General features: G+C 39.8%; 1 protein-coding gene across 2 annotated transcripts in view; it reads right to left on the bottom strand.

The window, feature by feature from the left end:
* Positions 1-2,183: 2,183 nt before the first annotated feature.
* CEMIP2 (cell migration inducing hyaluronidase 2) overlaps positions 2,184-18,228 on the bottom strand; it is a 60,657-nt gene continuing 44,612 nt past the window's right edge. For both annotated transcript variants that reach the window (XM_054987086.1, XM_054987085.1), the window contains exons 14-24: positions 17,616-17,651; positions 17,109-17,264; positions 15,441-15,618; positions 13,507-13,722; positions 12,895-13,103; positions 11,046-11,228; positions 9,519-9,738; positions 6,224-6,322; positions 5,280-5,428; positions 2,782-2,885; positions 2,184-2,573 (exon numbers count right to left, since the gene is read on the bottom strand). In XM_054987086.1, the coding sequence (XP_054843061.1) occupies positions 2,383-2,573; positions 2,782-2,885; positions 5,280-5,428; positions 6,224-6,322; positions 9,519-9,738; positions 11,046-11,228; positions 12,895-13,103; positions 13,507-13,722; positions 15,441-15,618; positions 17,109-17,264; positions 17,616-17,651 (1,741 nt within the window). In that variant the 3' untranslated portion in view covers positions 2,184-2,382. The remainder of the gene's footprint in view (positions 2,574-2,781; positions 2,886-5,279; positions 5,429-6,223; positions 6,323-9,518; positions 9,739-11,045; positions 11,229-12,894; positions 13,104-13,506; positions 13,723-15,440; positions 15,619-17,108; positions 17,265-17,615; positions 17,652-18,228) is intronic.

Here is an 18,228-nt window from a genome sequence, read left to right as displayed (position 1 = left end):
AGTATTAAGGCACAGGTTGAAAAGAAGGTCCTCATTTTCTAGGGGACTCGAGATGAGGGAAATCATGGCTTTTGTATATTGCAGATATACAGGCTGCTCTCTGGATACTTGGAGAGAAAAGGAAGTTATTTACTGTAAATTCCCATTCTTGGCTGTCAGCTATAGACTTCTGGTTGGTATGCATTCATACATTTGTAAGTATGTGTGGCAGGCATCTTTAGAATCCAAAGGGATATTCCTCAATGGTCTTTCTGTTTTTAAATAGTTGATAACTGTGAAAGCAATTAGTGAAAGACGAGGAAGTGCAGGGCTTCCCTGCCAGTTTTGTATTAGTAGGGAGGGCATTCTCCTCTCCAGGTGAAAGTAATGATCCTACCTTTTCCCTAGGAGAAAGTGCTATCCCTAAAGCAATGTCTGCACTCTGGACAATTGAAAGAGAAAGCAGTCCTTATATGATGGGTCACTTTTTCCCCCTAGCAATGATGCTCTGAAAAAGCTACTCTGAGGGAATAGCTGTGTTAATCTATAGCAGCTATAAAAATAAAAGTCTTGTAGTCCCTTAAAGGCTAATGGATTTATTATGGTATAAAGCAGAGTCCACTTTGTCAGATAATCCTATGACCCCATAAACTGTTTCACAACCAGTCTAAAGTTCTGGGTATAGTTAGGATTTCCAACTGCTCAGTTAACAAAATCTTGCGGTTTAAAAGTGTGCTGGCTATTGAAAAAAGCACGATGCCTTACTGCATAGAGCGTTAATGGTCTACAGCACGTAGGAACTAGAGAAGGGCATGAACTGGGAAAATTCCAAATGGTGAGGTTTGTGGTTTGTCATGTTTCACGAACCACGAACTTTCATGAACTTGCCCCAGTTCACGAATCGGTTTGTTCGCTTCATGAAAATGTCACTTCCGGGTCAGGAGAAGGACTGCAGAGAGCCCACCCCCACCCCCTAGGAAACTGATCGGCACCAGGCTCTCTGCAGTGACGAACCAAAATACAAACCAAATGAACCGGGCTAAAATTTATCATGGTTCTTGAGAAATGAGCTTCCACGAACTGCCAGTTCGCAAACCACAAACCGGCCCGGTTCGTGACAAACTTCAGTTCGTATTTTAGTTCGTGCCCACCTCTAGTAGTGACATACTTGTTGCAGAGCTATCCTCTGCCCCTTCTTCCAGGTTTTTAAGTGATTGCATGTGCGTGGCAACAGTTGACCAGGGACAGCAGATGCCTCCATGTGGCAAGATTTCAAATGTCCAGCAAATATTTTCACTTGAAACCATCCTAATGATCTTTCACCTAGAGATGAAGGGAGAGGAGAGCAGACAGGCTGTTTGACATGTCTTCAGTAGCCATGAATTATAAGCACATACAGAATCACCTGAAACTATTCAAAGACTGGCTAAATAACCAAACTTGGGGTCACTTCACACATAACTGATTACCTTTTTCTCAGCTCACATGTTAATATGTGAAATGAAAGAACACTAAAGCTTCAGCTTTCATGATCTGGATAACTTCAAAAATTTATTTCCTTGATCCATCAGTTTCTGCTGTCAAAATCCTAGCTCCAGAGGAGTTAGCCGTGTTAGTCTGTAGTAGCAAAATAGGAAAGAGTCCAGTAGCACCTTTAAGACTAACCAACTTTACTGTAGCATAAGCTTTTGAGAACCACAGTTCTCTTCATTAGATACATCTGACGAAGAGAACTGTGGTTCTTGAAAACTTATGCTACAGTAAAGTTGGTTAGTCTTAAAGGTGCCACTGGACTCTTTCCTAAAATCCTAGCTGACATGTACATTATTCATGTAAGCAGAACTCATATGAAAGCTTGCAAATAAAGGAAAATATTACACAATATTTTAAATTATTTGCATATGTGTGTGTTTTTAGTGGAAGACATCTTTTATATTTCGAGACCCAATTTTGTACTTTTAATCATCTCAAGAGATGACAGCTGAACTTTCAACAATTCTCTCAAGAATACAAAAATGCAAACATCAGAAATACTTTCCCTCAATAGACTGCAGTCTGCAACTGTTTGCTTGTATAAGTCAACCACTAGTTACTGTTGTATAGTTTTGTTCATTCATTCTTATTGTATATTTGTTGTTAAAAGTTATTGCAACCATTACTGTTAAATAAAATATTTAAAAACGAGAAATACTTTCCCTCAAAACCACTTTTTAAACAAATACTTTAATTCTTTAATATTTTTTACAATCCAAAAGGTGCACAGACTGGCATTCAAGCATCAATGTAGATGTACATCCGACCAAACAGCAAAGTGATGTACTTGGGAAAACAGTACATTTTCAAATCCTCTAAAATAAATAAATTAGTTCACATTGTCTTCAGTGCTCACAGGCACCTTAACTTTTACTGTGTATTTATAGCCTGCTTTAGAAGTTCCAGATCTTTCCGTCGGCTAGTGCTCATTCGGGTGCAACCATATTCTTCCACTTGTAAAGGGATATACTTTTCAATCTGACCCTGCCCTGCAGGACTAGTAAAGAGCTTTACCCATGATGGTTTAAAATTTCCTTTGAAGCCCAGAAAGCTTGTGCTCCCTGTAACAGGAAAAGAAAAAAACTTCAGAACAGAAAACAACATATTTAGAGATTAATAATATTCATATTAAAAATTCATTCTTAAAAATTCTACTGTCAACCAATCTATCTTGAAAGTGACCAGAACTCATTAATAAAAAAACAAGAAATTTGCACAAAAAGTCACCAGTAATGACTGTACAGATTTTATTTGTAAAACAGAACAAACCTGTATTCTGAAGACCGGCTAGTTTTGCAGCTCCCAGAGTCATTAAGGCTTGGGAAATGTTAAGATTTTTTATATCTCCCCTGGTGCTTAATACAACTATTGACCTGAGAGAAAGGATGAAGAGGAAAGGTTGGATACTGAATACACATACTAAAAAGATGTATTTTACAGAGAAGCATGATCTTTATTGAATTCTAAAAGGCAGCATGTAGTAGAGTCAATACATTGCTAGAAGAAGATCATATATCAAACAAAGAATATTCTCACAAAGACTCTCTTTCTGTTAAATTTACAATGTTGTTCATATAGCCCTACTACAGTATCAATACTATTTCTACAGCTTAACTGTCTAGTTGTTTTTGAAAGTGGAGATGCTACCAAGAAAAGAAATTGTAAAAATGTATTTTATGGAACAAGATTTAGGTGACAGGCATTCATATTATGACATTTCATGAAACTTTCAACATGTGTTTACTTGCAAAAACAAATGTCTATGAAGTAGATGCTACAGCTGTCTTTTTAATACTTCATAAGATACAAGCTATATACATCATGGCTTGCATCTTACTGAGCCAGTGTGCTGCAGTGGTTAGAGTGCTGGGATAGGATCTGGGAAATTAAGGTTCAAATCCCCGCTCTGCCACAGAAGCTTGTGGGGTGTCCATGGGCCCGTTACACACACTTAGCCTAACCTACCTCACAGGGTTGTTGTGAAGATAAAATGGGGGAGAGAACAATGTAAACTGTTTTGGGTACCCACTGGGGAGAAAGGCAGGGTATAAAGTAAATAATAATAATAATAGTAACAACAACAACAACTTCATACATTGAAATGGATTTCTATTGAGGGGGAAATCTCTTCCAACTGCTGCGACACAGCCTAAATGATTAACTTTGGACTCACCCACCCCGTTTTTGGCCAAGGTAGAGAAGACTTCAAAATCCAGAAACAGCTACTGTTTGCTATGGATTTCCTATAACTAACCAAGCCAAACTGCTTGCCAAGGTCACCTTGGATAAGTATTCAGCTTAAAGAAATAAAAGCCAAAACTTTAACATACACTAGGAGGATATTGGTTTGCGGTTATAAATAACTAGCTTGACCTATTTACAGAAACATCCTAAGGAAAGTTAAACACCAATGGGTATAGTTCTGTTTAGGGTTACAGTTATCGAAATCTGTTTTCTGACCCGCTGAGATAGATATTAACATGGGGTAAAGAAGCCCATGAGAGGGAAGGCGGTATGGTATAGCCTGATCTTATCAGATCTCGGAAGCTAAGCAGAGTTGGTACATGGATGGGCGACTGCCAAACAAGACTCTGCAGAGAAGGGCAATGGCAAACCACCTGTGCTTCTCACTCGCCTTGTAAGCCCCTTGCTGGGGTCTCTGTAAGTCGACTGTAATTTGATGGCGTGTGCACATGCATGTACACACACACACACACACACACACACACACACACACAAGCCTATAACCTTTCAACTACTGAGAGAATAATAATTATCTACAGTTATACTGTTAAACATTGGAAGCTGGTAGGGTTCCATCTCAGTTATACAAGTTGATCTTTAAACTGTATCTTATTAATGAAAAGTATTACTGCTTCATTATTGAATACATTTAGAACTGTTAAATTATAGCGTATGTTAAGGTGGATTTAATCCTAGCAACTACTTTTTAAAATTCTATTTACCAATGATTCCTGGTATGTTGTAGAAAGCAGACCATAAACATGAACCATGGAGACTAGGTTATTAGAAATCTGCTATTACCACCACCTTTTTACAGAAGAACAAACATATAGATAGCATTCAATTTATACAGTGTTTCAGTTAAAATTATTCATGCTTTTTGGTTTATAAAAATGCTCTAGTGATTATAATGAATATAAGCAGGGTGGTGTACATTCCATGTCTCCATAACTACTCTATGAAAAGCTATCTAATACTGTGTATTTCAGAATACTGAGTATCTCAATTTGCTTGCATTACTAAAAATCAAGTTTTGTGGCTTAAAAGGTAATCTTCAAAATACATAGGTTGGTACATTATCTGAAATCACCACCTAACTCAGAAGATAGGGCTTCAGTATGCTAGTAATTTTCTTTCCTCTCTTATGGCTAGATAAAGCAAATTAGGCAAAATGAACAAATATACGTATGTCTGATCTGCATAATTTGTTTATGTTGCATAATCCAACTGTTATTGGCACAAAATTTAGATCTCTGAGACCTAAGACCATGTGCAACTCAACATAGAAACTTTTATTGGTCAGTTTTTATACCAGAATATTCAAGTTCCTTCTGTATTTTCATATATAGAGAGAAATGCAATGAACAAGTCATAGCAAAAGTACAAGTCCCATAAATGCAATTTAAACACTAACTATTATAACAAAGCAACTCTGAGCATTTCAACTAAACAGGAAAGGTCTAAAAGCAATGCTCACAGAAAATGCTATTAGCAAGGAGAGGGGTTTATGTTGCATCATGTACCTTTGGGGAATTCCATTTTTTATATATTCTTCTAGTTTCTTGATGTCTGGTTCAGGGAAAAATGTTTTTTTTGTTACTTGTCCAGTACAGGCATCAATGACTACAGTGAATATACCCACATCTTTGAATGGAAACGTGACTCCATTGACCTGAAATGAGAGATCTCATAAATCAAACTTCCTTTTCCTTCTACAACAGTAATTTGTAAATACAATAATTTGTTGTAACTAGCAGCTCTATCCCATTTATCATAATTTGGCTTACAGATGGCTACAGTGTGTTTCTGGCAATCAACAATCTGCCATCTAATTGTCTTGTTCTTCAAAAAAGAAACACCCCTCTGTTGATGGGAATTCCATGGCCTCCAAGGAACCTTGGTTAGGCTTTTTCCTGTTCCCTCTGCATTACATAAACCACCATACCAAGTTAACAATCACCTTTTGAGCCATATCACAGTGAGAAAAACATTCTTTTACTTATCCTTACAAAAATGAGACCACCACTGTCTCCAATGACAAGTCTGCTCACTTTAACTGGCTTATGGAAACTTGTTATTAAAAGGTAAAACAATTTAAATTTGCTGCAGTAATCCCTCCGCCCATCATATTATGCATACTAGCAGTATATGTTTTTTACACACAGAGTGCTTGAGATTCTTAAAAGTTCATAGTAACAACTGCATTAAGCTATAGGTCATAAATACGAATTAAAACTCTAAATCCAAATCCCCAAGGATGGCTGCACATCTAGCCTCGTATTTGGTGCCCAAATGGAAAAGTTGTAGCAGACCAACAACTAGTATTATCTAAAAATATATTTAAAACTTCTACAGCAGAATTTCAACATCACAAAGCTGGTTTACTTCTATGGCATGGAAGGATGACGGACTAATATCATAATGTGCAGTTAAATTAAAGCCCACAAAAAATTACAAAAATACTCACTGAGATTGAAGATTCTTTGTTTCTTTGCAACTCTTCTTTGCTCAAAGTCTGAATTTGCATGAGGAGGTAGGTTTTATGAGGATAACTGGTAAATACCAACTAAATAACAAAAATACAAGTAAAAGTAGTAAAAAAATTGTAGACTTAAGTCTGAGACAATTTTTTAATTTAAATTTAAAATATTGCCCTTAGGTTTTATTGTCAACTGGCAAAAGGACATACATTACTAACATAGTAAAACATAAAAGAGGAAACATTACTGTCTGACCAAAGCACAATCAATCAATCGATCGATCGATCGATCGATCGATCAATCAATCACTCTCACTCACTCACTCACTCACTCTATCTATCCTGTTAAAAGGTAAGGATTTGTTTGAGGTCCAGCACATTTCTTAATTTCTTTATAAACTTTATTCATTTTTTACTTTCTGGGATAGTGTTGTTACTGATGAAGCAAGCTCTACTGGCAGAACTACAGCACCTAACTTGGATGACACCCAGCTGTATCTGTTGATGGATGGCCAGCCCAACTCCGCCCCAGTTGCCTTGGCTAGAGCTTTTGAGGCTGTGACTGGATTGTTGAAACAGAGTCAACCAAAACTGAACCCCACAAAGATGGCGATACTGTACTTGGGTCATGGGCTGTTGGGTTCATAAATCCAGCTCTTGACCCTTGATGGGGCATCGCTTGTGCCCACTCAGATGGTTAGGAGACTAAGGGTGATCCTGGATGCCTCCTTGGATGCCTCCTTGGTCAATGGAGGTCTAGGTCACAGCAATTGCCAGGTCTGCCTTTTTCCATTTGCGAAAGGCCAGGCAGCTTCGCCCTTACCTCTCAACCCATGACCTAACGATTGTGACCTAGACAATGGTCACCTCCAGATTAGATTACTGTAACTCACTCTATGCAGGGCTTCCCTTGAATCTGGTCCAGAACTTACAAATAGTCTAGAATGAGGCTGCACATGTCCTTATGAGGACAACATATAGGGCACATATAATACCGGTTCTGTGCCAGCTGCATTGGCTCCCAGTGAAATTCTGGATCAGGTTGAAGGTTTTGGTGGTGGTGGAGAGTGCCCTCAAGTCATAGTTGACTTATGGCAACCCCTAGTAGGGTTTTCATTGCAAGAGACTAACAGAGGTGGATCTGCCATTGTCTGCCTCTGACAAGATTTTGGTACTAACTTATAAAGCCCTTAGCGGACTGGGACTAGCATATTTGCCTCTCACCACATGTTCCCTGGAGGGTGCTCCGCTCAGCTGAAAAACAGCTACTGGTGATCCCTGGCCCCAAGGATGCTTGCCCAGCCTCGACCAGAGCCAGAGCCTTTTTGGCCCTGGCACCAACCTGGTAGAAATCTCTGTCTGTTGAAGCTAGGGCCCAGCAAAATTTGCTATCCTTCCACTAGGCCTGTAAGACAGAAATGTCCCATCAGGCGTATGGCTGAGGTCAGACCAGCGGCGGGGTCCCCTGCTGAGAGGGGATTGAAACCTCCTGAGCCCAGCTTTCCACTGATATGCTTGATACTGTCTGCCAGTTCCTATCTCAAAAGGTATTTTGGTCAGGTTAATGCAATATGGGCTGCCACCTAGAGTTCTCTGTTTTATGCTTCTTTTTAAATGTCACTTTATTGTGATATATGATATGTGATGTTACTCTGAGCCCACTTGCAGGGGAAACAGACTATAAATTTAACAATAAATAAATAATGTTCTACTGAACCTCAACTGCAATCCAAACAACAGTAATGCCAATAAAATGAGTGATAAAAGTGAACATTTGTGTGCTTAAATCTCATAGATTCGAGTAAGACTGAAGTAGACTTTAATTTTTACTATTATGCCCATCATTTGCTATGCACAGGGCTGGCACGTCCATTGAGGCGCCGGAGGGGGCGCGTGCCACAGAGCTGGCATGCCTGGCCTGCAGCTGCTTCAGCCTGCCAGTCCTCCCACCCTGTGCCGCTGCCACCAACACACCCCCGGGCCGGATGCAGCAGCTGTGGGCCAGGAGCGGCAGGTGTCTGGGGTGGCATGTGAAACCTCCCCAGCCACCTGCCACGCCCGACTGGGAGCACAGGCAGCCTCTGCATGCCGTCCCAGCCGCCCGCCGGTCAATGGGGCCGGCTTGCTGCGTGATGACATCACACACAGTGACGTAATCATGCAGTCTGGGGGGCAGCCTCAGGTGCCAGAAACCTTAACGCCGCCCTGGCTATGCTTGTGCATATCTGCATCTCATTAGAGAAAGCAGTGATCCATCTGTAAGTTCTCCAAATGCCACATGCTGGCATGCCTTGTTAACAGAGTTATTTTAAAGTTAACTATAAATTGTTTTACCCAATACTCTGAATATAAAATGATGTCGTTTGTGCCAAGTAACTGTATGGAAAATTTTTACAGTATACAAAAAAGGACAACTAATTATTATTTTAAAATGTTCGTTAGGAAAGTGATACTTATACATTTTATTGCTCCTTTTGGGTGGCCCTAATTTTGATCACATGGAAGCAATTAATACAATCATACTAAATTATGATTGCATTCATGTTTAAGTATTGAAACCAGTAGGCAACAAAATGGAGGAACATTTTAAATAAAGTTTTCTCAAAGCTGGAAATCAGAATAGGCATACACAAAGTTGTGAAATGCAAATATGTGCCGCTTAGCTATCAGCACTGTTTTTCAATGAAACAGCTTTCCACCAGACCCCTTACTCACCACCTTGCCTATTAACACACAGAGAATGTTAAAACCAAACACTGTATGAAATATCCTTTCTATTGGCATTAGAAAGTCATAATTATGGTGCAAATTTTTTCAAGCAACGTCAGATTCCAAAAGATTTTTAAAGATTTGTAAAAAGAACACTATCCAGTCTAACGATTTCCTTGGGTTTCTTCCCTCACTTTCCCCTCTGGACTGTTCTATACATTTTACCTCATCCTTTCATGAAGCTCAGGAAGTGTACAAGTTCTCCTGTCTCATTTTTTCATTTAAGTAGTCAGATGAGGCTGAGACTGTGAAACTGTCCAAGGTCCCCTCCATCGCTTAACAGAGATTTGATCCCAGATCTCACTGATCCTAATCTGGTGCTCTCCACCCTTTACCACAGTAGTGGCTCTCCATGTCCCCTCTAGCCATTAGGCCATCTCGGATTTCTTCTTTTAAATCCTGCTTCCTTCAACTGTTTGTGCAAGTATTCCGTCACCATGTCGGAAAATCTTGAACATAACTTTAAGAGACTAAACATTCATCATTCCTAACACTCAGTTTGTTCTTTTCTCACCTGAGCTGCACCACATTTTTGACAGGAACCTGTAACTTTGGGGGGCATTCTCTTCGTAACAGTTGGCTGCTGGGCATACTTTGGATAAGTGTTTGCTAAGCAGTTACTGAGATCTGTTGACTGGAAGTTAGCTTGAATTTTGACTCTTTCACATCCCTGAGATGAACAGTAACTGTGGCCATCCCTGTGGTATTTGGCATGAAGAAACAGAAACAGCAGCCTGCAGGTGAAAACCCACGGAGGGAGGGGGGAGAACAGGGACAGCATGAATTATTGCAAAGCCAGCTTTGGAGGTAATATAAATTTATTTCACACAACTCATCACTAACCCTTTGTTTTCTATGGTGGTGGACAGTACCGTCAAGACATAGCTGACTTGACCCCTGGTGGAGACTTCATGGCAAGAGACTAACAGAGGTGGTTTGCCATTGCCTCTGCAACCCTGGTCTTCACTGGAGGTCTCTCATCCAACTACTAACCAAGGCCGACCCTGTTTAGCTTCCGAGATCTGAGGAGATTGGGCTTGCCTGGGCTAGGCAGGTCAGGGCTTTTGTTTTCTATAATGCTGTTTAAAATTTGTTCCACTGTCTAAATATTCCATATTTTATGCATGAACATGAAATATGTACTAAAATGACATACCAACAACAACAATGCTACCAACACAGATATTTCAGCATTACTAGCTGAATGACTTAAATGCTAAGCTGGAAGCTCAGGCCTCAGTAGCCAGACCCCTAAAAAAATACAAAACGCGTGGCATTTTACCCAATAATCCCTGGATGGTTCTCTAATAGGACTGTGCAAATCACACTGTCTGAGCTTAACCCCAGCCTCAGATGTCAATAAAGTTTGTAAGAGTTATCAGAGAGTTGCAAGTTCCAATCTGCCTTGCATGTGTACCATGACAACATGCTGAATATTAAAAAAAAACAAATCAAAAAATTCCTCTAATCTGAAAGCACCTCTTGGAGTCAACATCAAACTTCAACTGGTAAAAAAAGTAGTCCGCCTTCTCCTCCCTTCCAGAAAAGAGACAGATGACCTCCAGCCATATTTATTCACTTTGCAGATGCCCATCCACACTAACATTTATCTTACCCATAAAAACACAGACCTTTTTAAGCACAGAAAATGTTTAATCCTTATTTCAGTCCTCTTCAGAACAACTCTGAAAAAGGCCTGTACAGAATGCCATGCTCTAAGCTGGGTAATAAATTTCATGAACAGAAATTCCAGTTATTCTGTGTACTCAGAACAGCCTACATAAGATAACCTTTGGCAAAATGACAAGTTGATAAGCTACTCCATTTATAAAGAGAAGTCACACAGAGTCTGTATTATACTCATGGTACAATGCCGTCTGGAAGAGGGAAGCAAGTGACAAACACTATGAAGGTTTAATTTTAAAAAAAATTATGCTGACACTTCATAAACTGCTCACAAAATATAATAAAATAAAAGTACAAAATCTGAGGCTGAATTTAAAAAGTTGAGTATTATTCATTGGATATGCTAAGTATCTACCCAGTGCTGTTATCAAAGTAGAAAGTTTTCTCTGTTTGCCTCTTCTGCAATTCTGCCATTGAAGATACTGGTACGTAGTCTTCCACACTATAGTAAGCAGAAGCCTGCCTTTGGAATACATCAAAGGTTACTTGAAAAGAGGTGTCTGGTGGGTAACAGAGGCCTACCCGAATCCAGTCATTCCTAGAAAAGAACAAGACAAAACCATATTTCTTTTACTGTTTATTACAGTTAATTATTTTTACTCATCATTATTATATAACATTATAAATGTGCCAATGCTGACTGCAGCCATCCTCACATCCCTGCTAGGGGTGTGCATCCTGAAAAGATTCAGGTTTCCCACTTCAGGTTTATCCAAAGCGGGGGGGGGGGGAATTCGGAAATGCCATAATTCCGAAGCAGCAAGCCGCTTTGGAATGATGGTATTTACTCACTTCGGTATGCTCCATAAATATTTGGAGCAAACTGAAGTGAGGGGGAGCAACTCTCCCACCCCCACCCCGGGGCAACCCCTCCACCCCCCACCCACTTACCTGGCCGAGGGAGAGGGGGAGGGTGATCAGCTGGGTGGCGAGCCTGCAGGGCAGTGGGGAAGGCCAGAGCCACCTCCTCCAGCCCTTCCTGTCACTCAAATGGCTGCGGCCTGCGGGTGGCGGGGAGGGCCGGAGCTACTGCTGCTGCCGCTGCTGCCAAGGTAAGTGGGGGTGGGTGGGGGGCTGGGGTGATGTTTAAAGGGCCCCAAAGCTGCTTGCAAGCAGCGGCAGGGCCCTTTAAACTCAGCCCCAAAGCTTTCCAAAGCTTCTGATTTGGGATTTCCGAATTGGGGCCAGATTCAGAAATCCTGAATCTTTACGGATCAGGTCTAATTCGAGCATTTTTTCCTAATCAAATTCCTGAACTGCACATGCCTAATACCGGCAACAAAATGGCTTCTTTAACTAAACTGGGAATAATAAAACCGGCTATAACTGAACAGAATCCTCCCAGCAAGTTCCCCTAAACCAAGACCTTGTAATACTCTAGACCAGGGGTGGGCAATTGTTTTAGCTCGGGGGCCACTTTGTGGGAGCGGAGGTTAGCGGTGGGCCGCACCTTTTAAAATGATTGCATTCATTAGTTAACTCTGCCTTTCAGAAAAGGTATAAATTGTATCATAAAAATCAATAAATATAAATTAAATAAAATAGTGGTAGTTTTATTCAATTTATTTATTGTGCTAATTTCATATCATCTATAGCTGCAAATCTCGGTTCAAGGCAGATTTTTCTGACTGTCTTGGCGGGCCACAGAAAACTCTGTAGCGGGCCGCATGTGGCCCACGGGCTGCAATTTGCCCACCCCTGCTCTAGACCACACCCATCTCTTTGAATACTGCAAATGTGGGTAACAGAAGACAGATGGCATACAAGACAAAATACATTTTTCTACTGTGTGGAACTAAGATAAAAGGTTGTATTTTTTTCTTTCCTGCACAAGTCCTATTGAAATGAATGGGAGTTGCTGACGTACACTAAAATGTGATTTGTGTTGGAGAACTTCAGGTGGATTCTGGCCCCAATTTGACTTTTAAAAATCCACCTTTATACCCTATTTTTCCTATTTATGAAAATAAATAAATTAAAATCAGTGCATTAAACTTCATTGGCAACAGGTGTAAATTAAATCAATTAAGTTTGCATTGTTGGTTGTTACTGGAACAAGAAGTATTTTAATTGAACTGAGATTTTTTCCTTTTTTGCTTTGTTGCTTTGATGAAAATTCATCTGTAACACTTTTTTCTTCTTTTTTTGAGGCCTACAGTATCCTATTCTTCTGAACCCCAAATGAGGCATTAAAAGAAACATACTTGTTGAAGTTAATGAGGTAAAAAAAGGTTGTTTGTGGGGCTTGTCCATTCCAATGTACTGTATAGCCTTTCTGAAGCATCACAACAGGCTGGTACTGCTGGAAAGCAGCTCTCTGATTAATACCCCGCAATATCATAGGGTTGTAAGGGTATTCATCCCGCACCACACTCATGTTTAGACTCTGTGGGTTCCATGTCTGAACATATACCTAGAAAGAAAACAAGCGTTAGAAAAGATAGTGATTACATCAACTGGAAACAATACAAATGAAAAGGAAGGAGAGAGTCTACGCCCTAACAGGTTTGAATAGTTTGGTGTGCATCCAAGTTTAGATAAAAATCCTGTTTACACTGGATTACGTGCGGAATTGACATGACAAGCAGAGACCGAGCATATAAGCAAAGGCTCGGTTCAGATGCTGGAAAGGACAACATGCTGAGAGCTTCTGGTTATATGAAATGAAAAATCACACAGCTATCTCTCTGCTGTTATCTTTGGGCCTACTGAATAGACTGAATTCTAAATACAAATTCATTTTTTGTAAAAAGTGGAAAAGAAAACTCGTTTTATGGATGTTAACCACAAAAATACACAATGACATCTCCTTTAACCTGAGCATAGGTCCCACTGCAGATAACTCCATTCCACTTGGTCTCATTAATACAGTCTGGATGCCGAATCAAGTAGTTATCCATTCTACCAACATATGTGTCCTTGTATCCAGTTACTGATCCATCTACATCATGGAATATAGAATTCTTGTCACCATCAAGATCACTCTCTTCAAACCAAGGACCAGGTTTTCCAAAAAAGACTTTCAGAGAAACCTTAGAAGACAAGAAAAAAAATGAGTCTTTTGCCCTTAACCATTCACTAACAGTATAACCACAGTTCTCTTTGTCAGATCTTTAGTTCTCAAAAGCTTATGCTACAATAAAGTTGGTTAGTCTTAAAGGTGCTACTGGATTCTTTACTATTTTGCGACGAGACTAACATGGCTAACTCCCCTGGATCTATGCCTTAAAATAAGATCAGCTACTGCATGTACAGAGTGAGAGACATAGTGTGTTTACACCTTCCTTTTGGATTCCTTGCTCAATCCAATGAAGGGAGCTTTGACTCTCAAAATCTTATACTCTGAAATCTTGTTGGTCTCCAAAGTGCTGCTGACTCAAATCCTACGGTTCTACTACAAACTGTTATTGGTGACCAATTGCAGCTGACCCTGCAGTAACCAGTTGCTGGACAGAGGGAGACACAGGCATGAGGCGGGGCTTTAGACACTCAGTGCAGGGAAGAGAAGCTGGAAGGACTGGTCCTCTCAGTGGGTAATTCCTACAGTGAGTGAGTGAGTGAGTGAGAGAGAGAGAGAGAGAGAGAGAGAGAGAGAGAGAGAGAACGAGAGAGAGAGAGAACGAGAGAGAGAGAGAGAGAGAACGAGAGAACGAGAACGAACACCCCTCTGAGCATTAGGAACGCTGGGAGAGTAGTGCATCACCAGACACAGATTTGGGCAGCCAGTGGAGCCGAGACAACTCGAAAGGCAGGACACTGCCTATGGGGCAGTGGGCTCTTCCACCACAAGTTCTTATTCAATCCTTTAGCTTCAATAGCATCAAAACCAAAAGCGTCTTGGAGAAAGGTGGGGATAAACTTTCGGGGGATGGGATGATGCCACCTCAACATGGAGCAGCCCCACCATCAGCCCCATCGTTCATGCAAGCACAGGCTCCATAAGAACACACACAGCGCGCCGAAGCGCTAAAAACAATGCCGGACTGAAGGTCTCCTCAGTGCCCTAAAAATATTTAACAACCTTCCCTGCAACTCGTATCCCCAGAAACATCTCTTTATAGTTATTTGTTGATATCTGACCTAAAGAGGTTGGAAGAGTGATAAAAATGCATCTGGGCAAAGAGATCTCGCCAGGGAACTGTCTAGAAAGACAGCATTTGTTGAAGTAACCAAAAATACAACCTCAACTTTGCATACATTTAGTAGTGCTCTTACTCACAAAACATCAAAGAAGGCTAGCAGAGCGCCAATTCAAGAAATTTCTCTTTCCAAAGTTTTATAGCCATTAATCACCAGATATAATGATGATGCCAGATCAGAGCTCAATAACTTTATGGAGGAGGCACTGACTAACAAATTTTGTTAAGGATAAAGCCACTGGAACAATAAGAAGATATTTATTTAGAATATTTTTTATCCCACCATTCTACCAAAAGAGGGCCTTCTAGGCAGTGAACAATTAAAAAAGATATGAAAAAATCAACTTTAAAAAAAACAACACATTAATATACATTAATACATATATCCCCCCCACAAACGCACACACAAATAAAAACAGCAATTAACAAACGGGAATGAGGGTAATTAAGGGAACACCAAACCAAAGAAAAAAGTCTTCACCAACTGGAGGAAAACAACAACAGAGGGTTAGCAAATATGCACAAATGAAGCCTCAGAGATAAAATTAACCCACAACTACCTTTAAGTAGTAATCCCACTCCTATTTTAGTACTTCAGCCCTAAAACTTACATTTTTGCCAAACTTCACTAGGGAAATATTGTTTTTTGGTGTCATTTGCCAGGTGTTTTTCAACAGAAATCCCACTGCACTGGTGAATCTATCTGAAGTTGGCACAAAATTGTCGAATGTGCATCTGGTGAGATGAATAGGTCCATCATAAATCTGAAAGCCTCTGATTGGGAAAGTCCTGTTTAAATCACACATATATTAAACACACACCTTTTTAACCACACAGCACATACACACACTTGCTAGTATAGATATTCATAACAAAAGTGGCAATGCTATGTAGTTACCAAAGAGCAAATTCAATATAATCTTTAAAAACCCTAAAACATGCCTAAAATTGGGCTGTAAAAGTTCAACATTCATCAATTAAATTCAGTGAGATCTCTTTTAAATTATGGGCAGCTTTTCATTAAGAACAGTGCTCACACACTGTACTGGCAAAAATAGACTTTTCAATAATATTTATTCTGGCCATATTCACATCCTATTTAATGAACTTTCTATTCCTGTTTTAGCCCAAGGGCCCACAGCCCACTCCAACATGTTAAAACTAGCTGCAAAAAATAAATTTTTGAAGTAAATGTATATTTCAGTTGGGGAACCACAATCAGATTTATAAATGAACTCAATACTTGTTCCCGTTGTTCTTTGGAAGTCCTTTACTTAAGGGTACATACAGACATCAGCATCCTTTGAAGCTAACTAAATCAGAGTATGAGGATTACAACTTTCACAAAATAACAGGCAAACTGTGTGCAATTATCCCTCTTTCGCACTGTGCTTTCTGCTCTAATCCTGCTAGACCTTAGCCCCCCACAGAGTAACGTGAATTGGCCTAAGACTTGCCACAGTGCTGAATCAGCGCACCAACAAGGGCTCTGTCCGGAAACAGCCCTGAAAAGACTGCATACATTATAAGTGCCAAAGGCGACGCTCAGAGTGCTTCACTCAGTGAGACTTACTTCCAAATAAATGTGCATGCAAATCAAAGATAATCATTCCCATTGCTATTTAAGCCACAAAGAAATGGGAGTTCTGGAGAGGGTGAAATACCTGTTCTGCAACGTTCTTTGCAACTGCCTGCTGACTTGCACAGGAACTGTGCAATGAGCAAAGGCATGAGCAAAGCAATTATTTTCATGGATCTGGATTTAGCTGCTTCCAGACATAAGGCAAATCATTCTGGAACTTAACAGATGAATCTTTTAGGCAAGTGAGTGTGCACATGTGTGTTTAAATATGTTGTCTAACAGGGAGTTGTTTAGTAGAGAAGCAGTGAAGAGATTCTTATCAAAGCAGGAATAAGCCACACAAATAACTGAAGAGTTGTTTGCAAATTTGCAAGTTTCTGCAAAAATGAGGTTAAGGAGTTTATTTCTCTTATTGTATTTGAAGAAGTGAACTCTGTCTCATGAAAGCTTATCCTGGAATAAATGTATAAATATGTATCTTAGAATAAATAAATAAGGTGCCACTGGATTTCTTTTTTGCTACAGCAGCCTAACTTGGCTACCACACTGGAGTTTGTATATGGCTAGGCCATAAAACCTGGATTTGAGGCAATGGAAGAAGTAGTGAACTAGCTTATGTTTAACCACCATATTTACTGCATTTTTGAAAAATGAAAAGAATAATAATATTTCTGGAAGGACTACTCTGTTCTCTTACCGATTTCTAGGCAGAGTGCGATTTTTGCTGTCAGTTCCTCCGGTTCCCCAGTATTTGTTCTGGCCACCTGAAAAGCCATAATTCTTGCTTTCACCAACAAACAGAGAGTCTGTAACTTCCTGGCTAGAGCCCTCATCTTTTGGGAAGCTTCCATCACTATCAAAAACAAAGTCAGGGATCATTATCAGCAACAGGATTTTGTAATGACTTTCCAAGAGGCAACATTATCCCTTCTTTAACACCAAAGCAAAAAACCTTTTTTTGGAAATCCTAAATATACATTTTTTTAATGGTACATCAACACTTAGATCACAGGAAGTCTGTGGGTGAGCTAGCTTGGAACCCGGGTCTCAGACATTATTTTGAGCCAGTGGCTACAGAAATCCTTCCACAGCTTTAGCTGTTGCTTTCCAGTTCATTACAACTGCACAAACAAAATGTGCAGTCACATTCCAAAATAAAGAAGGCTAGTAAGAAAGTGAAGAAATTAAGCAAAATAGCACTAACCTGGCAAAGGTCAGGCCTATTCCATTGTCAGCAAATCTAGAAAAGAAAAACCACTGCTTCAAAAATCAAACACTATGATCTAGACCTCAGACATTATACAATATGAAGCAAATAACTCCACTGGAAGAAGCATGTCAATGACTGTACTAACATACACCGACGCATTATGTAGGCATTTGGTGGGGCACCACAAATGTTTATAGTCAGTGTAAATTACTTTACTGTAAGATATCAAAATGATTTGTTTTGTAAAAGGAGAGATGAAATAATGAATGCTTTATTTTAAAACGGAGTGGAAATTAATAACCTGGTCCTAGGCATATTTATGCAGAAGCAAGTCCCACTGAATTCAATTTTACTTTTTTCCAGGGAAGCATGCATAGGATTGCAGCCTAAATCTCAGAGCAATGATGAAAACTACCAAGCATGAAAGCTAAAAGCTGTATGAAATCTTTTTAGAAGTCTGGAAATGTTTTGCTTGAGCAACTGCTGTGATGCAACTCTAGAAAAACATATTGTTTAACTTTTAATTAACTTGCTTCATCTCCATCCTTGGCTTTGCCCCAAATTCTTCTGAAACTTCCATATAAGCCTGAAAATGCACAGCTTTCAT

This window comes from Eublepharis macularius, chromosome 8 (genome assembly GCF_028583425.1).
Source record: "Eublepharis macularius isolate TG4126 chromosome 8, MPM_Emac_v1.0, whole genome shotgun sequence".
Taxonomy (NCBI): Eukaryota; Metazoa; Chordata; class Lepidosauria; order Squamata; family Eublepharidae; genus Eublepharis; species Eublepharis macularius.
This window is presented reverse-complemented; position numbering and strand designations above follow the sequence as displayed.